Source organism: Bemisia tabaci, chromosome 7 (assembly GCF_918797505.1).
Source record: "Bemisia tabaci chromosome 7, PGI_BMITA_v3".
Lineage (NCBI taxonomy): Eukaryota > Metazoa > Arthropoda > Insecta > Hemiptera > Aleyrodidae > Bemisia > Bemisia tabaci.
Genome location: NC_092799.1, coordinates 27665512 through 27690698, shown reverse-complemented (window position 1 = coordinate 27690698; position 25187 = coordinate 27665512). Strand labels below are relative to the sequence as shown.

General features: G+C 40.5%; 1 protein-coding gene across 1 annotated transcript; it reads left to right on the top strand.

Moving 5' to 3' along the window:
- Window positions 1-7785: 7785 nt before the first annotated feature.
- Window positions 7786-14300, top strand: LOC109035527 (uncharacterized). The gene is made up of 3 exons (XM_019049181.2): window positions 7786-9288; window positions 9789-9945; window positions 11155-14300. Exons 1-3 carry the CDS (start codon window positions 9126-9128, stop codon window positions 12131-12133), a joined length of 1299 nt encoding a protein of 432 aa, XP_018904726.2. The 5' UTR covers window positions 7786-9125; the 3' UTR covers window positions 12134-14300.
- Window positions 14301-25187: the final 10887 nt, after the last annotated feature.

The window sequence follows — 25187 nt, the reverse complement described above, 5'->3', positions numbered from 1 at the left end:
GCTTTTTTTGTCCTCCTTCACTTTGGACAGTTTGTCCTCCTTCACTTTGGACAGTTTGTCCTAATTCAATCTCGGAAACTACTGGACCGATTTTCCTCGAATTTGTTTTAAATGAAAGCTCTTAGGCCCTAGATGTGCAGGCAATCATTGGTTTTTCAATTTGCGCGACCGATTTTGCAAAATTTACCTCGATTTGATAACGACAAATTTGCCTTTTTGCCGCTGGACAGTTTGTCCTAATTCGATCTCGGAAACTACTGAACCGATTTTCCTCGGATTTGTTTTAAATGAAAGCTGATAGGCCACCTAGATGTGCAGGCACTCATTGGTTTTTAAATTTGCGCGACCGACGTTGCAAAATTTACCTCGATTTGATAGCGAAATATTTGCCTTTTTACCGCTGGACAGTTTGTCCTAATTCGATCTCGGAAACTATTGGACCGATTTTCCTCTGATTTGTTTTAAATGAAAGCTCAAAGGCTCTAGATGTGTAGGCATCCATTGGTTTTTCAACTTGCGCGAACGATGTTTTAAAATTTAACTCGATTTGATAACGAAATATTTGCGTTTTTGCCGCTGGACGAGTCACATGGTTGGGGGACCTCCCACCCTCTGATATTCCGTTTCCCTCTCCACGTAAACCCATCCCTACCTGGTCACAACACGTGTCACCCTTCTATCCTGCCATGTGTCCTAGAGCAGTATCACTCCCTTCTTTATGCTGTCCGACTCGGAACACCTGCTACGCATTTCCTTCGTCGCATTGCTCATAATGAGTTCTCGGTTTGTCCATGTTTCTTATCAGTGCGTCTAGAGTTTCACTTTCTTGATTTTGTCTTCAGTTTTTTTTACATGAAAATTACTTAATTTTCATGTGTATTTTTCAGAAGATAATTTTTCTTTTTAACGGCAGCACAGGTTTTATTAATTATTAACTTTTTTACAGCAGCTTGTGTATTCTTCCAAAGAATCAGTGATTAATATTCACCCTTTCGCATCGTTAAATTTTCACAAAGTGTCTTGATTTTCTTTCACAGGAGTGTTTTTTATTTTTCAAAGATTTTTCTTTTTGTAGTTAAATAGTAATAGTCTTACTAGTTCAACATCTGCGGTGAGGTTTATTATGCTACCTACCTATCCACATGATTTGCTCAGGATTTCAAGATAAGGGACATTGCTTCCCTTTTGGTAAGTAGTCGACCGAAGTTTTTCATTTCAACCCAGCAAATACATCTAAAATCTAATCCAATCAGAGCTTTTTAGCTCTTGACTTTGTGTGGTATCCGGGCATCTTTTTCAAATACCTTGCTGTAAAGGCCCGTTGGACTTGACAGAAGTGCGCACCGCGGAAATTTGGATTGTGAAGTTTATTCAGGCCGAGCATTTTTCTGATGACGTTAAATTGTTACAGCGTGAGCCTAAAACACTCTGCTCATTGAGAACACAAAAGCTAACGCCTTTCCTTGACAAAGATGGGCTTCTGAGAGTGAGCGGAAGACTGCACAACGCAGATATCACGCTTAACGCCCGTCACCCCCTCCTCCTCCCATGCAAGGACAAGTTAGTGCGTTTGCTCGTAGAAAAATATCACGCAGTGAACCTTCATCCCGGCCCTCAATTATTACAAGCCCTTATTTCTCAAAAATACTGGGTTCTAGCTGGCCGTTCCTTATTTCGCAGCGTTGTTCACAAATGCGTGCACTGTTTCAGAGGATCCTACCTTACAGGAATTTTTTTGGAAAAATAATATTCGGTTTGAAAATATCCCGCCCTCCAATCCTACCAGTGGAGGCCTGTGGGAAGCCGCCGTTAAGAGTATGAAATCTCATTTGAAACGGACGGTAGGAAATGAGAGACTTTATGCCGCGGAATTCTTAACATTGATATGTCGCATCGAGGCGATGATGAATTCGCGCCCTCTCACCCCTATGTCATCAGACCCTAATGACTTTCGCTCTCTGACGCCCGGTCATTTTCTCATTGGCCGCCCTTTGTGCTGCCCCCCGGAACCGATTTATTTTGATCAAGACATGTCTCGCCTCCGCCGTTGAGAACTTGTAAATGGAATGTTTCAAGCAATCTGGCGGCGATGGAGCGTTGAATACATGCACACTCTCCAGCCTCGCGGCAAATGGGTCAAAGAGGCCCCGAACTTAGAAGTAGGAACTTTGGTCCTCATTAAAGATGACAATTTACCTCCCCTAGAATGGAAGCTTGGCCGCGTGTTACATGTTTACCCTGGTAAGGACAAGCGCGTTCGAGTAGCTTCGGTGAAAACCATTTCCGGAACTTATGAGCGCCCGGTCCTAAAGCTTTATCCCTTGCCTCGGCAAGAATGACCCCTAAAAGGACCCTCATCTTATGTTTCAGTGTTGCCCACAGACACCATGAGCGGCACTCCGTCCCCCTCTGCTTGGGACCGCGAAGAAGAGGAGCTTCTTAGGACTCCCTCACCTCACCCTCTCTTAGAGGTCGCCTCTTGTGGCACCAGTCCTCCCACGACGCCCTTCCCTGATCGCCCTGTCACCCCTCCTCCAGATTTTCGGGATGCAGTTCATCCCCCTGTGCCCCCTCGACCTGGCCCTCCACCCCCCGCGACCACTTATCGGCAATTTCGCTGCATGGTCTGCGGAGAGGTCGGGCACATCACCTTCCGATGTGGCCACTTCGCGCCCCTCACCCCCCAGGAACGTTGGTCATTAGTCAGGCGGGAAGGCAGATGCGCCAACTGCCTCAGCGCGCAACACGCCGACAGCGTTTGCGCAAGCAAGAAACGATGCGCTCAATGTGGCAGAGCGCATCACACCATGCTGCATCTCCCTGATGGGCATTTTGCTCCCTCCTCGAGCGGCCCCCAACCTCCTTCTCAGCTCATGTTCGTTGACATGTTTAATTCACTCAAGAGACCGGCTCCCTTCTGCCAGCCGCCGCCGGACTATGAAGGGTTCCGCCGACGCCGCCCCAACCCCATCCCTGCGGGTTACGAGGCGCCGTCTCCCATGCCGGGCCTCCCACGGTTCCCCCCGCCGTCACCAAGGCCACCCTCTCGAGGCTATCCGCCCTTGTTAAGAATGCCGGAGCCTTTGGTGCCCTGCTCTCCGGTCCCACCTCAGTCTCCGCCGCCAGCCAATCCGTGGTGGTCGGAAGACCCCTTATACGAGTTCGGGTTCGAGCGGTTCTTCCCGCGGACTCCTCCTCCCACGTCATCACCGCTGCCGTCTTTTTATGAACTCGATCCAGGCACCCCCCCCTCCAGAGCACCTTTGGAACCATCACATAACCGATTGGGACGAGTTCGACCCCTTCACGCCACGCAGATTTCGCCCTCCGAGCCCAGCACCTCTGATCTCATTCAACCCCCCGGTTCTCCTCTCATTCATTTGGAGCCAGAGGAGATGGTGGAAGTGAGGCCACGAGGTCGCGGCTTCCCAGCTTACGAGTCGCCGCCGCCCAGCCGTCCATCCTCACGGCCCGGCCCCTCTAGTGCTCGTGAGCGTGTTCGGTCCCTAGCCCGTGGACGCGAGGCCACCCGTCAGCGAGACGCCTCCCGCGCCCGCTTCCACGGATCCCGCCGTCTAGGGCCAGGCCGTAGCTCGAGACCGCGCCGCTCCCCGCCGCCCGCCCGGATGATGCAATCCCCGGAACGCGACCCCCTCTACGCGCGAGTTCGGCTCAGGGGCTCTGGTGCGTACGTCTTCGCCCGACGCGACTGGCACTAGTCTTTCGGTCTGCGTGTCGCCCCTTTTTTGTTTCGCACTCTTGCTTTTACTTATCATCGTCGTGCCTATGTTTTAATCGCCCTTGTACGTTGTTTCACTGTTTGTTTTTTGTGCCCCGTGTCTCTAGTCGCCCTTGTAATTACTTCATCGTTTTGTGTCCCTCATGTTTTGTCGCCTTTGTAAGAACCCATTTGCCCTCGCGTCCGTTTTATCACGTCGCGTTTTTTGCTACCGATTCCTCCTGTGCCCTCCGCTAACTCAGGTTCACTAGGCCCCTAGCTCAGCTATGCTACTACCACCCTTCTCCTCGCCTTGGTATCGCAGCTAGCAGCCTAGATCTGACTTGTAACCCCACCTGAAGTAAAGTACCTTACTTTCATTTCAGAATGGAGCCACTGCCGCCCATTGAAGTCTGGGACTCTCCGCCCGTTTTGGAGGAGCCTCCCCCTTTCACCCCAAGGCCCACCTCCACCTGCCCCTTGTGTAGCCTGCTCCACTCCTTAGGAGACTGTCCCTAGTTTAACGGCCTCAGCCCCGCCAACCGACTCTCGGTGGTCCATGGCAACGGGCTGTGCGTTGTCTCTGCAGTCACGAGCTCGATTGGCCTCAAGTCCACTGTGACTTGAGGGCACAGTGCACTTGCCGCGCCCCACATCACCCGCTGTTGCACGACAGCCGTCAGATAGTGGTGCCGCCCACTCACCCACCAGGGGTTCGCGCCTCTCTCAGGGGTCGTCGCCCCATCCCCAATACACCCTATCTGCATTTCCTCCATCCGGGAGTAGCCAGAGCTCCTCGCGCTCCAGCTCCGAGACGCTGAACGGCAGCCGCCTCGGCCATCACCCTTAGTTCGCCTTTGTAGTTTGCCCCTTGCCCAGAACCACTTTGTCGCCCTTGTAGTGTTAATCATCTCCCTCCGTGTTTCGCCCTTGTATCTATGTTTTATTAAGTTTTTTCGCCCTTGTAAACATCGCGCTCCTCCTTTCGCGCCGTGCTCTTCATGTTTCTAGTTCACTGTTCTTGTAGCCCTTGTACCTCCATTTCGTTTTGTAATCCCTCCGTGATTCCAAGGGGGGGAGTATGTTGACGCCCTTGCGTCTCGAAAAATATCGAACATCGATATCGCTCCGCCACCTATCGCCTTTTTTGCTAATTAGCGATTTTGGTTGTCGCGTTCCCCGATGGATCGCGCATGCTTGTCAATTAGCACCTACTCATCTGTCACCCCTCCCCTCTCTCGATAATGGACTCTTCTATTTTTTGCATGCTACGATACCGCGTTGCCAGCGCGCTCTCTAAGGTTCCACCCCTTTTCAACTTGTTGAATCTTGCTCGACCCTTGTTAGCTGTTCGTCCTGTGTCTCGACTACGTGCCGTGTGTTTTTCCTCGAGTTTTCTCAAGCCTTTGCGGATCTTTGCGCTGTACGTTGTTTTCCTTTGGCGGATTTTCCCCCAAAGCTTCTCGAGCTTCGAGTTCATCGCTTTCTGGTTGTATTCAGGTAGAATTCATGAATTATACCTCCCTCACAGTCTGATTGTCTAGGACTGGCCCCCCTTAGGCCTACCTCGTGTTGCTAATTTCAGACCTGGCAAATATCAGCATAATTTCACCCTTTGTTCCCTATTTACCGCTGAATACCCTTCATTAGAGCTCAAAGTGAACTATCCCTTTCCTTTACTCCCTTAAACCCTCTCCTTAGTTTCCCTAATCCTCTGGAGACTTCAAGTTCAAGGTCATGCCTAGATCCCTCATGACCATGGAAGGCTAAAGTTTCAATTATGACTTCATTAGCAAGTCTTGTCACCCAGGAATAATGGTTCGATGGTCTCTGCATACTAACACTCCATGGTAAGCCTCATGTTTCACTCAGACATACCTCTTTATGACTTATGATGATCTGTGTATTATGTGTCCCCACACCCGTGCCCCATTTCAGGTTTGTCTAAGTTCAATCTCTTAGGCTCCTAAAGATACAGTCCACTAAATTTATCGGAATTCAGGTCCCCCAAAGATCGATTTTACCTTTCGATTTTATAGCGGCCCAAACAAATAAAAATACAATTTTTAACGAGTTGTGTAATAATATTTCCGATTCCAAGATACCTATGCAATTTGAAATAAGAATACAATTTTTAACGAGTTATGTAAAAATTTTTGGTCGTTGAACCACTTGTCATAATTGGACGTACTTATTAATGCTAAAAGGAACTATGTCACACGCAAACCCTATGCACATACTAGTTTCTTTCAGCGTAAAGTAGGTCCACATGAGCCTTGGCGTTAGAGATGCATCGAATGTGCAAAGTGGCTAGGTATGGCTGTGTAAAAATGTCTAATGACAGCGTAGAATGTTGGTAAATGCATTTTATAGGTAGACTGAAAGCTCCAATTCCAATCTAGGTATTCGAATAATTACATTCAGATGCATTGTTGAATCGAGTTCAAATATATCCACTCTCAATGGAAGAGTACTGCACTTGCACTCTGACGAGGGAAATTATTTCAACGGTACCTAAGGTTGGAGTTGGGTCTTTGGTTAGTACAATGTACTAATGGCAGATTCTGAAATATTGTGTGTCAGTTGCTTTTTACAAGAGCCACCTTTGAATCCTACCCAAGTTTAAGAAAGAAAAAAAACGCAAACGGCAAACAGTAATATGTAGCTTGCCTATTTTCTTTCTATATTGTTCATGGACTCGAGGATCAGTCAGAAAGAGGGGTGAGAAACGATTTCAACGCATATCTCTGGGATGTGGAAATTTAAAATTTGTGAAACGTCATCAGCTTGTTAAGATTGTCCCTTGCCTTAGAAGGATTCAGACGCCTCCGCTTTACCAATACATTGTTAACTTATCAATCTCCTCTTATTTTGATCATATTTTGAAGCAAAGATCCCCGCATGAGTAGGTACTCCGCCCGATTCTTTACTTAGGTATTTGTTTCACTACAATAATGGCAGACCTACAATCTCTATGACACCATGGAGTGAAATTGCGATGCTTTATTGGATTAGCATTCCTACACTGAATTAGCACTACTTCACTGAATTAGCACTTCTACACTTTCAATGCCTCCCTATCGTAAGTTCATTGGAAGCTCAATCAACAACATGATGAATTTCTGCGTCTGCCATGTAACACGAATTTTCGTAAAAATACCTACAGAATCAATCAGGTGTAAAGAAAAATAGAAGATTGACCATCCATTCTTCCCTCATGGATCATCCGACCTCTTCTCATTATCAGCATGATTACGACACTCGATTACCCACACTTTCGGATGGTCGCGTTTACAGATTAATTCGGATGGAAAGAGGTGGAAAGGCCATGCCTTTCCACCACACATCCGAGTCAACTGACACATCTGAGTCATGGACCCATAACTCAGATGTGTGGGCAATTTTAGCCGACATGACAGCACTGAACCGATACAGGTTATTGTCCCCTATCCCAGACGAAATACCTAAAGAAGCTGTGACCCTTAAGGACCCGAGGAAAAGGCGTGTGCAGACTTCTGAGCAGCCCCTTCCATTCGACTTGGAGATGCCTCCCTTCATAGAATCTTCCGTTCGGGTGCTACAGAAATCTTCCGATAAATCCAGTTTCAGTCCTCACTCAGATGTCCATGACTCAGATGTGTGGGCATTTTTAGCCGACATGAAAGCACTGAACCGATACAGGTTATTGTCCCCTATCCCAGACGAAATACCTCAAGAAGCTGTGACCCTTAAGGATCCGAGGAAAAGGCGTGTGCAGACTTCTGAGCAGCCCCTTCCATTCGACTTGGAGATGCCTCCCTTCATATAATCTTTCGTTTGGGTGCTACAGAAATCCTCCGATAAATCCAGTTTCAGTCCTCACTCGACGGCATGAAAATAGGCTATAAAACAGCCATGCTTTGCTGAGAAAAATTTTTCCGAGTTTGTCAAGGACTACTTATGGAAGCGGTAGTTACACAGATGGGCAGGCCGTGATTACGCCCTAGCGGCTGCATTTTGCGAGTAATTCCCGTAAACACGGTTTATTATGCGAGGCCTCACTGCTGCAGCAATTTGAAATCCATCTAATAATTGTACGTGTAATTGTATAGTGTAACTACGTAAATAAATACGAAATTAAAAAATTGACTTCTCCGAAGACGTTGTTGTTGTTGTTGTTTTTTTTTTTTTTTTCTTTAATCGGGAAGTCACAAGTCAGTTAAGCGTTCTGCCTAACTTCAAACTATGAGCTTCAAAGAGGCTCATCGATGGAACTCAAGGAATTCCATGCAGAGATGGCTGAGAAATAGACGAATTGGTGCCAGTAGGAGTGTTCCAATTTGAAAGTGGGCTGGATGCTTTTAATTTGTCTTAAAATTTATTATTTAAATTTATAAAAATAAATTGTAAAATAACCTAAAATGTGGTTTCTGAAGTTGACACACACCATCCATTGCGCAGTTCCATGAATTATTTTTAAATTCAAGTTCTCGTGAAAAATTGTCAGATCCTCCTTCTTTCAACGAACTCTCCTTATGACGCTCGTATAAGTTTGCAAACTTCCCGAAAGCATTATCTTTAAAGTTTACGGATTTGAATTAATTACAGTTTAGTCGATTATATACTACGCGCTTACTTCCACGGTTGTAACGGCAAATCAACAATTAATTCATTAGGAAACGATTCAGCTTCTGTTTGATCTTCCTTGCATGTCGATTACACCTAATTTTCAAAAAAGTAATCTTTCTTTGATTCTAATATCGTTTCAAAATATCTATACCTTTATGAGATTTTTTTTTCGACGGTCAAAGCTATAGGTTGTTCTAAATGAACACGCCCGCCTTCCGCGACAGAGTGTTTCGCGGACCTATGCCTATTTGCTCATCATTTTCATCATAATCGTTTTTTAGGATTCAAACAATATGTCGGTCAAGCTGACAGAGTAATTTTTTGCATTTTTAACTAAATTTAAAAAGGAGCCGACATTATTAGTAGATCTGAGCTTATTCTAACCAAACATTACACGGTTTTCATGGTTTACTGCGTTTGACCCAACTAGCCGGAGAGCTAATTGAACCGAAAACCGTGCAAATGAGCTCGGTTGAGTTTCTCCGTGTACATCCAGTCAGACAGCAGCCACTCGTCATCTTCAACTTTTTAGGAGAATTTTCTAAGGATTGGACCGGAGTGGTGTCTACCGCCACTTACAATTTAAAGATTTCCGCTATCCCCCTCCCCCCTCGGCCCTTCTCCACCAGTAGCGCTGACGTTAATGCTTCCGATCGTTGGATATTTACGTTGACTGTTGACAAGGGAGCAGTCATTAAGTTCCTGTTGTTCGTTGAAGCACCTTCAATTCTCGAAAATTAATGTAGGTTTCTCTTTTTTCTTTCAAGACTCGTACCGATCATAAAGTATTATTTTCAAGATGAGTACTGAAAAAGACACAATCGCTGCAATTAAAGACAGGGCGCTACTTCATGAAATATCAAAATACTGTTTCCTCTATAATCCCGAATGCGCATTTCACAAAAGCAACAGGGAAAGAGGAAAAGCATGGGCCGCTATCGCCTCAAAACTGAACACATCTCGTAAGTATTAGATTTTTTAATTCGTCAAACAATTTTCTTGGTTCATTCAATCTGCCAACTCTTTAATAGGCCTACAAAATAGGATATAAGTATTATACAGATGGTTCTTTACACAAAAATTTTGGTTATTAGATATCAAACGCATTATCGGTCATTTACCACGCGAGTCTTAATTTGTATTTAAAAATGGTTTTTCGGATCACTTTTGGATAGTCGCTTTAAGGAAGGCTTCGTTTCACGAAAGTGGACATTCTAAAGGACTCATCACTGCAAACGACATGAAAAGTTTGATGAAAATACATAGGACACGAAACCACTGGGAGTTTTTCGTACCTATAGGAGGAAGCTGAAATTGAAGGGTAAGGGGAGGGGGAGGGACTAAAAAACATCGTTATAAATTTTTTGGTCAGCTTTCAATTCAGACAAAAATGCCTGAATTGCCTTTTCTCAGGTTAGCAATCAATACTTTCTATTGCTATCTTACCGATCTTTACTTTCAGAAACGTCATGCAAAAAGAGGTGGCAGAAAGCAAAAGACTGCTACAATAGGCACAAGAAAATTTTGAAAGGAGCAACCGGATCAGTTCCTTTGAAATACATTCCTAATCCGATCATTCAGCATATGTCGTTTATGGATACTACCGAAGTTAAGAAAGAGTAAGTTCATATTCACTTCATTCCAGTCTAGAAATGTATTTTATTAGGTTATTAGTTGATGCGCGTCAAATTGCGATCTAATTAATCTTTCTAGGAAGGACGTGGGCGATTCGATAATTCTGCGATGGAAGCTTCACGCAGAAGAGGTCAAGTATAAGATTTCATTCGTTTTTATTCAAATAAAGAATGTAGTAAGACACGGAAGAAATAGTAGGTACGTATGACCGTATTCATTCTAGCTTCAAAGCGGCATCCGCGAGTAATGCAAGATGAGAGTTTTCATTAAATTTAGATACAATCACGGTAATCGTAACAGAATTAGCGTATCGTGAAAATAATTTTGGTGAAAGTCTTCGTACCTATTGTGTTGTTGTGCCGTTTCCATCAAAGGCAATACGGATTGAAATTTTAACAATCTTTTTCCCGTGCAAAAAATTGATCGGGGGGTGGGTGGAGAAGAACGTAGATTAAAATTTTCCGTGGGGTTTTTCTGTTTCGATCAAAATACATTTTTCCGACCGGACCGAACATGTTGCAAAACAAACCATATGCACTTTACTACACGACTCGCCCGCATCTGGAGGAGAAAAGTTATCTAATTAATGATTCCAGTATGAGAACTCCAAAAATCTGACTTTCAATTTGTTTTTAATGCAGAATTACCGTACTCAATTTCTTTATTTTCAAATTTCCCGCCTACCTCTTCCCTTCTGATTCCCAAGACTGTCAAGTATTCCGTAACCTCGTCGCTGGCCTTCAATTTTTTTTCACCTTATCTTATCACCTTATTTTTACTGATACTAACGCTGACTTTCGCTAAACCTTAGACAGAATTTTTTGTAAAGAGATCGAATTAAGGGAAAAAAGTATTCAGCAGCTGGTTGTATTATGACAAACCTTTTAAATTAACATAAATATTGAGCAATAGCTAAAAGATGACTGTAAATATAATGATTAGTAGTTGTGTCGGAAACTCCTTGACTTCTTACACGAATTCCTCGTTCTTCCATCGCTCTTCTCGACTGTCACAAATTCCACGACTTACCCTCATTATCCCGGTATTCCATACCGCCACACCATATCATTTTTCCGATTTTTATGTGATGTAGTTTATCATTTTTCGTAACGAGAATTTTAGACCAGTTTAAGGTTTAAATTATCATGCGAGCTGATTAATTGTAACGTCCCCCTCCCCTTTCTTACTTCCAGCATTTCATCGGATAACCAGACAACACCGTCTCAAGACACTAACATGACGGACGAATCTTCCAATTTTAACGGAGAGAACAAACTATTTATTGGTACCATTGACCACACACCAATGCCGCAGTCCAGTGACTATGAACAAGTGGATGACCAGAATTCAATCGTTAGTCAATCAAATCCTCAGCCTGATATCAACCCAAATCCAGCAACTGATCATGAAGCTCCTAGAATCGCGACCAACAGCGGTTTTGGCATCGGTCACGAAAGCTCACAGAACCTGGTCAACAACGGTTCCGGCATCGGTTCCGGAAGTTCGCAGTTCTTAACCAACAACGATTCCGGCATCGGTTCCGAAAGTTCACAGTTCTCAACCAACAACGATCCCGGTATCGGTTACGGAAGTTCACAGTTCTTGACCAACAACGATTCCGGCATCGGTTCCGGAAGTTCACTGTTCTTGAACAACAATGATTCCGGTTTCGGTCACGGAAGTTCACAGTTCTTGGTCAACAACGATTCCGGAATCGGTCATGGAAGTTCACAGTTCTTGAACAACAACGATTCCGGTATCGGTGACGGAAGTTCACAGTTCTTGAACAACAACGATTCCGGCATCGGTGAAGGAACTTCACAAAACTTGGTCAACAGTAATTCATACGTCCGCCACGAAACTCTCCTTCAACCTCCGACCAAGAAGAAGAAGAAGAACTGTTCAGTTTTCGGTTCAACTACGTACAGATTGCAAAAGCTTGAAAAGGAAAAGGATAACCTGCTCGAAATCGTAAAAGCACTTGTACATCCTACAGCGACTTCTACGGCTTCTCCGTCAGCACATGACACTGAAGTTGACTTGTTTTTCAGAGGAATAGCAAGCACAGTAAGAAAACTGCCTCGTCCGATAATATTTCAGGTTATATCTTCCATTTTGTCAACTATTACCCGGGCTGAATCCGAGGTATGTAGTCTTGGACAATCCGAGTAAGTAATCGGTATAGCCTCTTTCAACTCCTTTCTGAATGTAAGCAAGGGATACATCGAAAGATACTCAAGTCACAGTTACATGATGCGATACTTAAATATTAAGTACCTACCACGACTTTACGATATATTTAATATTTTGACAAATCAAGCAGAAAATTGTATTATCAAGTGAATATCTTTGTATTTATAGCACATTTACGATCGATGTAATATTTTTTGAAATTCACAAAAATAAATGCTAAAGTTAACTTGTCGTCGTTCATATTTTTTGAGGAAAAAAATCATCAGAACTCTTTATCCCTCAACATTAGAAAAAACAAGAAATATTTGCTAGCCTCGTAGAAATTGTTTAGCTTGAAAGGTGATTTCGGCAGTACCTATTACATCGACTTGCGTTTTGTGCAAACCTATTTGCATTTTGTGAAATTAATATAAAAGTTAAAAAGTTAGAATGTAGGTACCAGTATCCGGAAAGTAAAAATGGAAATTTACCTAACTCTGAAAATTTTGCCTCAGTATATCTGGTAATGTAAAAAAAAATTTGTCAAGGAAGGAGTGCAAAGAAGATGTATTTCATACTTGAAATAAAAAAACATAATTAAAGTTTCTCAAGCGTAAAAAGGATTGAGATTCAAAATAACCTTAAATTAAGGTTAACTGAAAATGCGGCAACCTATTTTGAGACGATTATTTAATTCTTTCGTGGCAAGGACCAAACTTTGAAGAGATACGGTCATGCCTTATTTTCAAAGTCTTGTCCTATTAGACTGTAGAAGTAACGGCCTTCATGAAAGTTATCATTTTGATAAATAATGTATGATTACTGTAAAATAGAGAAACTATGTTATGTATCTTTCTGACAGCGAACCATTCATTCAACTATGCTTCCAACACATGGTTTTTTATACAAGCCTTAGGTAATTACTTTAATTCCAGATCCTAATTCAATCCTAAGTCTTTGCTTTTTACCTACTTCAAGTTCAGACTGCACATTAACCCTCTCCTGCCCTATCCTATCCAGCATGGCTCGCCAAGAAACGAGACTGTTCAAACGCTACAATTTCCAAAATTAAACAAGCTATCGAAGCTGAAAAAAATGAGACAATGAATGTGTTAACAGCTGACAAAGGGTATCAAATTCCAAAATCAACCTTCAACGCCCAACTGAAAGGTAATTTGCCCCTAACATCCAAAAAAAAGCCTAAATTGTCAAATGGATTATACTGTGTGGTGGAGCAGGCTTACCTAATTTAAGGCGTTATATTTCTATAGTCTAATAGGAACAGACTTTGAAAAGGTGTGGTTGTGTCTCTTCAAAGTTTGGTCCTTACCACGAGGGAATTAGATAATCGTCTCAAGATAAGCTGCCACGTATTCAGTGAATCTTAATTTAACGTTATATTGCGAATCGTTGCTCGGCTTTCCGGATAAGCTACTTGGATTGCTGTTAACATTAACAATAAGGTGAAACACTCATATGACTAGGCTGGTTTTACAGTCTGAAAATCATGAGTAAAGAAAGTTTCCGGAATTAAGTTCAACCGAATTCTAACAGGTCAACTAAAGGGGGTACAGAGCTCAATTTGTTCAAGGTGTAATTGTGGGCATGTCGCAAACCGGTGCCACACATAGGCGCTTTCATCTTGAATAATGCGGCACCGACGATCGGTGGCGCAGCGCGGGATTTTCATTTCACCACCCTTCTTGTCATTTCCCCTCTTTTTCAAAGCATAATTGAGGGGCTTAGAGGACAAGGTGCATCAGGGCAGTTTTTGCTGTTTCAAAAAAAAAAAACAAGTTTGCATTTTCAAGACTACAAAGATTCTTACGGTGGAAAGAGAGTTAAAACTCACTTTTTGATACTTAAAATTCGAATTTGCAGCGAATGTTTCGCGGATACACATTTCTGTTTTTGTATCACTAATAGCTCGGTTTCTCTATCAGTCTCAGCTGCGATGGTGATTGCAACACTGGGTAATATCAATGAATTGTTCCAAATCGAATGGGACTAAGCCCATTTGTCCTTTTAGAAAAGTCGCCTAGCTGGACGCTGTCCACCAGAGTTTCGTTTGTGAGAACGAAACGTAGAATTTTTGCGTGACTATAACGACTTAATTTCTTCTTTCGTGATATACCATACACCTCAACGTTTTTTACCCCCCCCCCCTCCAAAAAAAAGGAAAAAAAGAAAAGACAAAAAAAAAAACAAAAAAAAAACTCATAAAGATAGGGTTTGGGAAAGTAAGTATTTATCAATAATATTTGGTTTCATGAGAGCTTTCTTCAAAGCTATGGCATTATGTATCTTGAGAAATGTGACCAGTTATTCACTCTTCATTACAAAAAAATTAACAGCAAAAGTTAATCCTTTCGCAAGCAAAAATTACAGTTGCCACAACTGAAATTTTAATCGCAATAGCATATATCTTTTGAACTGTAATGAAACAGTTTGATACAATTTCATTTACAAGAGCTTGCATCCGCTAATACTGGTCATGCAGATTCGGTACTTGTTACGGATTGAGTTTAAATGCGCTATCAGGGTAAAACGGAGAATTCTATTGTTTATTCTTTCAATGATGAAGTAAAACAATCGATATTCTGAAGGAAATTTTTTAGGCAAGGAGTCAGATGAGCAACAACTTAGGAGCCACTTGTGATTTATGACTATTCTGCATTGTCCGTCTCTTTTGTACCTACTGTTGACCTATGCTGTAAACATGAGTTTACAAGGTTTTACAGTAGTGACATCTCCTTTACATAGGGCTGAATTATTTATCCTACGTGGATACCTTTCTTTTAATTCTATCAAGCTGATGATAAAATGCAGACTAAATACTCCAACTCACTGCAGGTAAGGCAATAATGTGTTCCATCATCTATACTACGAATAGCCAGCCTCTCTGCAAACCTACAATTTAATCAGCAGTAATAAGATGGTGGATGCAGGACACTGCCTCATCAAGACTGATAGACAAAGTAAGTAGGTATCAATGCTTACTGTTTTACGAGAGATGCCTTCCAAGCGCAGGCATTCCTGATCTTGAGAAATGTGAGCAGTTTACGCTTCATCAAAGGATATAGTCAGAAGATGTTGAGGCTGTAGAAGCCAAAAATTTTAGTCGCCCGGACTAAAATTTTTGGCTGTCTGAGTCTCGATTGATAGTTTTCAATAACCTCCCAGCTCCGGTCATCGAAAGTCCACGTCTAATGAGTTTTTATGCACTAGCAGGGTGTGCCAGAGAATTAATTCTTGTATCTAATTTCCGTGCAAAATGGAACAGCTAATTTTCTGTCGCACTTTCATAGTGGGTAAATTCGTCACGCGAGGACTCAGATAATCTAAAGGTCAAGAGCCACTGTTGTTTTATATCGAACAGCCGCTCTGTATTATCTCCTACATGTGGTAAGCAGTGACGGCAAGTTTGCGTCTCCAGGAACTGCAAATTTTAGCCAATGAGTAGAGAGTTTATCATGAAGGATAGCCTGCATTAGTTAGCATCTCAATTTTATTAAGCCAATGAAGTAAAGTAAGTAAAGTGGTACAGATACATACTTTCTGCAGAGGTCAATATGAAAGGTCTTTATTTGAAGAATTTTATCTCAACGCAGGCAAATGAGTCGATTCAATCAACTTCTGACAAGTATCTTGGATGTTGTGACATTGAGTTGATTTCATTGCACTTGTTCAACAAAGGGTAATAACGGAGTGCTTCGTAGCTTCTTTGAATAGACACGTACGCAAGACTGACAGGTGAATGTGTAAACCGGGTTTCCAATGTAGAGCATTTCACGTCTATGGAATAATTGAGGCTTTATGCACCAGTAGCATGATACACTGAAAAGAGACACGTCCACTCCGGAGGAGTTCGGCTGCTCGCAAAATTAGAGGAGAAAGTGGAAACACAACTTCATCCCCACAAATTGAGACCCTGACGGACATCATTGTATTGAGGGAAAGGATGATTTGCTGGCGGATATAGTTGTTAATCAGCCTCGTTAATCTATTATTTCTGTGAACCGATCATCTCGTAAAAATTTCAAGTTTTAAAATTGACTCGTTCCTTGTCTTCGAAAAAATGCAATTAGAACGGAAATTTTGGAACACTGCGACTTTCATACGAAGCCGCCCACACTTTAGCCGTCGATAAGTTTTTAGGTTATTAGAAATAAGACAGGTAAGGTGTCACCCAGGATCTATTTTGAAACTCACGAATAAAAAGTTCTGATAGTCTTTTCTGATGAATCGAAATGGTCGTCCAGTTTATTTTGCCTTGACAGATGTGAATGAGATTTTCCAGTAAACATTGATATTGACACACTAAACACCAGTTTAAATTAGCCACTAAATCAAGGATAGCGCACTGCCAAAGATGCCCATTCTCTGAAGATTAACATCGCAATCGAGCTCATTCCAAAATTCATGCAAAAAGCTCTCCGAAGACTTTTGGTTTCGAGAAATTTGAATTCAATTAACATGTGCTTTGTAGGTACTCTTGAATCTTCATTCATAATGTAGGTTGTTGTTATTAGCATTTGTTTCATTTAATTTAAAATCCTTTTAATTGGAAGTTAAAAATACTTTTATATTCCAATAAAACAAGAAGTTTTTCTTAGATATACTCAATATTCAATTACATACCTCATCAGTAGATAGACAAGTATCTAGAGACAAAGCCAAACAGTATCAACAAAATGTCAATACCAAACAAGCGGGAAAGCTCTAATACGTGGGTATTAGAGAAGCGCTCAGCGGTGAGCGCAATTTTAATGAGTCCCAGATTTAATTTACTACCTATTAACTGAGTATGTTAAAATTTGCAATAATTAAAACATCTAAAATTGTGCTTCCTCCCCCCCCCCCCCCCCGAAAAAAAAATCCAAGATCCATAAGAAAAATAATGATCCATTACTTAAGTACCGAAATATTAATACATAAAAAATCCTCGATTTCTCATAAAAACAGAGAAAACTATTACGGCTCCAAAAAAATAACTTTTCAGATCATTTGAAGAAAATGTATCAAAGATGAACGTATCACTTAACGAGGCCAAATTAATTGTTTTAATGATGCCCTAATTGGACACGTAAAAAATATTATAGGTAAATAAATGAACGAAATATAAATATTAATAGGTAAATGATGAGACAATAAACGAAATCAATCAACTGCAACTGATTGTGAGTACTGAAGGTAACTTTTCGCGAATCGAAGGCACCATGTGTCCGCTAGGTTGCAGCACACTACGCTAAAACCTTCTAATGACTCATGATCAGACACAACCTTTCTTATGTTTATTGTTTATGCTCTATGATACTCTGTCTTCGTGATAACAGGATTTCATACAATACAATAATCTAATACGTAATTACGTAAATAGAGAAAGAGAATTCTTACAATACCAGAATTATAACCAGGGTAAACGGAAATTACATTCATTTTTTCCTCCTCATATTATGTTGAGCCTTAGTGAAAAATCTTTCCCACTTTCCTTTCGCAGTTTTCCTTCTGACAGCAAATTGTTAATCATGTTCTCCTGAAATCCTTGCTTTCATTTAGTAGATTCGGAATTTCTCATAAATTTTAGGAATTTAAATGCGTTTACAGAAATTTCTGGCCAACCAAAGGCAGAAGTTGCCTCTACGCCTTAAATTATGAAGGTAACTTACGTTCTGTGTAATTAATAAACCATGCTGGCCCAAATATCTGAAACCCTCTACTGTGATAACATTCGAATCAGTCACTCTTACAGGGACAGTAAAATCTTCAATGTAATCTGTAGGGATATTGTAGGTATAGGTATATCGTAACAAGTCAACAGTGAAACTAGCAGACCATGTATCTCGTTTGCGGTGCTTAAAAATCTCCGCTCCCATTTTATTCTTTTGACAGAGAACAAATCATTTTTCCTCCTTGGTTTTCACAGAGTTTTCTTTGCACAGAGAAGAAAAATTGCAGAAGTTTTTATAAATTGATGTTGGTTGGTTTTCCGTGTAAAGATGAAAGTATGAAAGGAAGTCTACAACGTCGCAAACCGAGATACGGGGTCTGGTAATTTCACCGTCCAACTGTATTTTACAGAAATTACATTGTGAGTATGGAGCTGATCACTAGAATTACTATGCATAGATATGTACCTAGGATAAGGGTGGTTGCAACAGTATTTGTCATGAATGGTCCATGACACCTGCAGAAAAGATCGGTGGTTCCTGAGTGATGATAAGCAGGACTCGTAGGTTTCGTTGAAACGCATGATTTTCATATGTATCTGTAGAGGTATAGAGTTTTGGCCTGCTGAGGAGTTGAGTAAATTAGGAGTCATTGCTCATAAGCTGATAAAGTTAGGAGGAAACACGATGAAACTGTAGAACTTTTGATACTTTGAGAATGTAAACAAAGACTCAACCTCAAAAATCTTTCACAATAATATTGTGTACTCAATTTCCAAAAACTCTATGGTTCATGAATTTCTTAATCAAAGGTAAGTAAAAGTTCTCCAACTGGATGAGAGATGGCCGTAGTGATGATTCGACGAAATTCTCTCTGAGCTATTTTACCTATTCATGGAATCAAGTAAATGTAGGCCCCCGTTTATTAGACGATGCGACGCATGAAAAAATGCCAGGCGAAAGCAGTATCTTTTGTTATTGTAAGTCATAAAATCAGGTTGTAGGTAAGAAAACTTCCTCACACATGGAGGTGATGTAACTTTCAACCTCATCTCCTACATAGTCTGGTGGATCACTTATTATCGTCTTACGGTAAGTAATGGAGAAACCTTGTTTTATCGTCTCAAAGCGAGTCCTTAAGGAAGGTTATTTACCTTCTTTACTGAAAAGTAGACAACAGGCCAGTTGAAATTTTGCTCTCATTGAGCGTTCAAATGCCTGTGTTAGGTCTGCGGAGATAACACATAAGGTGTCTTGCAATGAATCTGACGGAACCAAATTCACCAGAGAGTGAATGAGTAAATGAGTCATGAAACCTAGAATTTTTAGTACAAATAAGAGGCTAACACATACCTTTGTTATGGAGCAATGTGAGAGGTAGAATGTAGTGGTTTCAGAGTAGAGTGTTATAAGGAAGATTTATGAAACTGTCGGTGCCGCAAAAAATCCTAGACTTTGAAAGTATACAATTTTCTGCTACTTCAGATATCTCAGATTTTTTGACACCTAGTTAAACTCAATAATTAGAAGTTGTGAACTGACAGGGATGTGATGACGACATCGCTTTGAGAATAACAGATATTCTATGATCAAGGATACACTATTTCGGAAAACAGAACGCGAATCTTGAACTTTCAGAAGTAATTATAGGATAACTATAAACCGCATAGCAAAGAGAGTTTTAGGACTGTTATTTATTTCTTACACTAATTTGCATTTAATCGTATTCACAGAGGCATAATGAGGTAATCAAAAAAAGAAAAAGTAAAAATGGCGTTTCGTGCATCGATGAGTTGGTGCGCCATTTGATCGCTTGAGCGCACAAGTATACTAGAGCTCTAGTGGCAGGTCGAAATCAAAAAGCGCCGCCTATCGGCTGAGCGCTTAATAGAGTACTCATATCCATGTAGAAATCTTCTGACAACACTTGATATTCACTGACCAGTCGCCATAACTGAGGTTGTAATTCAGGTACTGGGGGTCTGATGGATAGATCCCTAAATCTGAGATTAATCCCATACTGGATTGCAAGGAACATACTGTGTACGAACCGAGGGCCGTTTGCTTCCATATTGGAAATGTCCTTGGCAGCATCTTTACCCTTCCCGAATTTCGCGCATCGAATTTTGGCTTTTATGAAGACTCCAAGCTCTTGGAACTGAAGCGGTTACAACGAAACAATATATGGAGTTTAGACCTTCGAACAAAGATTGGACACACCAAATTTGGACTTTGTACGCGTTCGGGAAAAATTCAACTGGGCTAACGCAGTTAATTGAATGAGACGTTCCTCCACATCAAATGGTAGGTATATGATTTTATATCAATATTCTTTACCTGTTGAAATAACGTAGAGAATTTCCAAGAAGACTGTTTTGAAGCTAAATGTAATGATTCGATACTCTTTAAAATTTTTTGAACCTCCTCGGAATGTTAGAATTATCCTTCTGAAATTAATCAAGTATCGGGGAAAGTCGATTAGTAAATTTCTTTAGAGCCTTAGCAAGGACGAGCAAGTCGATACGCGACAATTGATGTCCTTCTCGACGTACCTATTTGAAAAAAGTTTAACTCTTAACTTTCAAAACAGGAGAAATTGAATTTTTAGGGAAATTTTAGACCAGCAAACCCTGCGAAGACACCGCCAAAGACTGAGAAAAGATTAGCAATCCTTTAATGTAACTCTAAAGATAATCGAAAAAACTTTAGCTATTCGACCTATTCTTTTGGAATCATAAGTACGTTCGGTTTGTCAGGGAAAAACCTCATTGTGCGGCAATGCATTATAAATGCTTTCAATTCTACTCCCCGCATTGTAACGATATTGCGGCCGAAGGAGGCATACTTGATTCAACCTCTTCCATATCCCTCCTGCACTGTTCTCGACAACACTACCTCTTCACGTGCAGCCTAACGACCCGCGTTGATCGCAATTGGGTGGAATTTAATCAAGTTCCTTCCTCGCCCCACTCAACACTGTGCCGTGACAAAAAACACGACACGATTGGTGAAGCTCAAATTAGTCTCCTCCCCCATCGTTGCCGTTGCCGCGGAACGTGAGTTACCACCAGTGCTTAGTGAAACACGATTAGGTACACGTCTTTTGTCTTTATAGAAGATCCCGCGCAGTTTTATTAAGATTCAAAATGCGTTGCGTCATAAGTCTACACGGATTTAGAGCCAACGCAAATAATATAATTGTAAAAGAGTGCAGTATAGCCACCGTTGACGGTAAGGGTATTTACCATTGGGTAGTGAAATCACCATTTGACTTTACAGAGTTAAACCGTGCGCGAAGAAGGGATGCCCATCATGTAACACAGTTTGTGCACGGTTTGAAATGGGAAGACGGAGAAGTAGAATACGGAGATTGGAAAATGAGCCTATTGAATTTTACGGACAAAGCCTCAACGATCTATGCCAAGGGAACAGAAATCACCAAGTTACTGTCACAGCTCACCGGCACTTCCGTTATCAACTTGGAAGATATGGGATGTCCTTCGCTCAAAGATTTGACTGGCCCCCCGCTCAAGTGCCTGCATCATACAATAAACAACCAGTCTGACATTACTTGTACGTTAAAGAACGTTATTTCAGCGAGAGATTGGCTCATAAACTATGAACATTTAAGCCACGTATCTGGTACCAGAGTTGACTTGTTCGATCCTAAATGGTAGTGAAGTGATTACTCATTGTTGCCAACGCGTTGTTACCAGTATTGAAGAAACATGTGAGTTTTTTGTTTTCTGTACTTGATGGCGTGTTAAAATGCAAATTTTATTGATATTATATGTAATTTAAGAGATATCCTACACATTTCTCATGTTTGCCTTTATTTATGTCAAGAATACTTTTACTGAACGTCGTCATTGTTAGTGAATGAAATCAATGAATTTTCATATTCAAACTTTGAATCCTATCCTTTTCATGTTTAGATCTGTAGACATTTATTTTTGCATATTCTACGATGCTGTATTTTATCACTCAATGAAAGATTTCTGACACTAATGATTTCTTTTCCATCCGATTCTTATCCGGTGTAGCTGTTGCTAACGCGTTGTTACCTATATTGAAGAAACATGTGAATTTTTTGCTTTCTGTACTTAATGGCGTGTTAAAATGCAAATTGTATTGATATTATATGTAATTTAAGAGATATTCTACACATTTCTCATGTTTGCCTTTATTTTTGTCAAGAATACTTTTGCTGAACGCCGTCATTGCTAGTAAATGGAATAAAAGAATTTTCATATTCAAAATTTAAATCCTATCTTTTCATGTTTAAATTTGTAGACATTTTTTTTGACACATTCTACGATGCTGTATTTTATCACTCAATGAAAGATTTCTGACACTAATAATTTCTTTTCAACCCGGTTATTATCCAGTGTAGCTGTTGCTAACGCGTTGTTACCTGTATTGAAGAAACAAGTGAATTTTTTGCTTTCTGTACTGAATGGCGTCTTAAAATGCAAATTGTATTGATATTATATGTAATTTAAGAGATATTCTACACATTTCTCATGTTTGCCTTTATTTATGTCAAGAATACTTTTACTGAACGCCGTCATTGCTATTAAATGAAATAAAAGAATTTTCATATTCAAAATTTAAATCCTATCTTTTCATGTTTAAATTTTTAGACATTTTTTTTGGCATATTCTACGATGCTGTATTTTATCACTCAATAAAAGATTTCTGACACTAATAATTTCTTTTCAATCCGGTTATCATCCAGTGTAGCTGTTGCTAACGCGTTGTTACCTGTATTGAAGAAACATGTGAGTTTATTTGTTTTTTCTACTTAATGGCGTGTTAAAATGCAAATTGTATTCTATTATATGTAATTTAAGAAATATTCTACACATTTCTCATGTTTGTCTTTAATTATGTCAAAAATGCTTTTACTGAACGCCGTTATTGCTAGTGAATGAAATAAAAGAATTTTCATATTCAAACTTTAAATTCTATCCTTTTCATGTTTAAATATGTAGACATTTTTTTTGGCATAATCTACGATGCTGTATTTTATCACTCATTGAAAGATTTCTGACAGTAATAATTCCTTTTCAATCCGGTTATCGTTCAGTGTAGCTGTTGCCAACGCGTTGTTACGTGTATTGAAGAAACATGTGAGTTTATTTTTTTTTTCTACTTAATGGCGTGTTAAAATGCAAATTGTATTCTATTATATGTAATTTAAGAAATATTCTACACATTTCTCATGTTTGTCTTTAATTATGTCAAAAATGCTTCTACTAAACGCCATCATTGCTAGTCGATGAAATAAAATAATTTTCATATTCAAAATTTAAATCTTTTCCTTTTCATGTTTAAATCTGTAGAAATTTTTTGGGCATAATCTACGATGCTGAATTTTATCACTCGATGAAAGATTTCTGACATTAATAATTCCATCTCAATCCGCTTATCGTCTTTGCCTTGAGCTTTAAAAACAATGCATCTAGATACATTTTCATAAATTCTTTTTTATTTTTCTTGCCTGTGGCAGCACTGTCGCGAATGTAAACAACGAAAACAACAACATGATGTGATAGTGGCGTGTCTTGGCAGAATTTCAATGGTATAGATATAAGAGTGATGAGTAAATGAAACAAAATGAGTTACGAATAAAATTGCTTTTATTCTATAACACAAGGCACGCACATAACCGAGTGGCTCACGCCATGACAAGGAATGAGAAAAACCCCACTATGGCCACGCTGTAGGTAGGGTTGTATTCCGGTGCAATGAAGGGGCTAACATGCCGCCGATCTCAACCTACAGCAATACGTCGGCTACCGCGCATAGAGGCGAGTTCCATAACTCGTGTGGAGCGCTGTGGAGATAATTAGCGAACCGTTGTTTTCGAATGGTGTTTTTTGGCTTTTATTTTTTCCAAGTTTTTAATTCTATTCCGGCGATTGATATTCTATTATATGTAATTTAAGAAATATTCTACACATTTCTCATGTTTGCCTTTAATTATGTCAAAAATGCTTCTACTAAACGCCATCATTGCTAGTCGATGAAATAAAATAATTTTCATATTCAAAATTTAAATCTTTTCCTTTTCATGTTTAAATCTGTAGAAATTTTTTGGGCATATTCTACGATGCTGAATTTTATCACTCGATGAAAGATTTCTGACATTAATAATTCCATCTCAATCCGCTTATCGTCTTTGCCTTGAGCTTTAAAAACAATGCATCTAGATACATTTTCATAAATTCTTTTTTATTTTTCTTGCCTGTGGCAGCACTGTCGCGAATGTAAACAACGAAAACAACAACATGATGTGATAGTGGCGTGTCTTGGCGGAATTTCAATGGTATAGATATAAGAGTGATGAGTAAATGAAACAAAATGAGTTACGAATAAAATTGCTTTTATTCTATAACACAAGGCACGCACATAACCGAGTGGCTCACGCCATGACAAGGAATGAGAAAAACCCCACTATGGCCACGCTGTAGGTAGGGTTGTATTCCGGTGCAATGAAGGGGCTAACATGCCGCCGATCTCAACCTACAGCAATACGTCGGCTACCGCGCATAGAGGCGAGTTCCATAACTCGTGTGGAGCGCTGTGGAGATAATTAGCGAACCGTTGTTTTCGAATGGTGTTTTTTGGCTTTTATTTTTTCCAAGTTTTTAATTCTATTCCGGCGATTGATACCGTCAGTGCGTCTAACAAGAGCCTCGAGGGTAACATGAGCCGTTTGGAGATTTTTTATTTCTCTTGCCTGGGGAAGCACTGTCGCGAAAGATAATAACGAAAAAAACAATATGATGTGATAGTGGCAAGTCTTGGCGGAATTTCAATGGTATAGATATGAGAGTGATGAGTAAATGAATCAAAATGAGTTACGAATAAAATTGCTCTTATTCTATAACACAAGGCACGCACATAACCGAGTGGCTTACGCCATGACAAGGAATGAGAAACCTCCCACTATGGCCACGCTGCACAGTGTGTCAAACCCCCAATTTAGCTGCTCAAAACCCCCCTTATATCAAGTCAACAAATGGTGTTATTTATGGTCAGAGTGGGCCCACAGGCACCCACTGGTTACGTATCTATCATGGTTATCACAAAAATAAATATTGTCGTCGCTAAAATGATAGGGATTGCAGCCGGTAAACGTCCTGCCTCAATCTCGCCATCAAGAGTGGTGCCACTGTATTGCTTTTTTTTAGAGTACTTCGTGGCAAAAAAGGGTCATTTCTGGATGAAACGATATTCCAAAGGCCAGAGAAAGGAAATATGACCGTTGATTTCTCCAAAAGCATTATTTAAGTATTATAATTGCTCATTGAAAACAGTGCCCAAGACCGTTTACTTTTCCTGGCTTTAATAGAGCCGCAAAAGCGCGGAACTACACG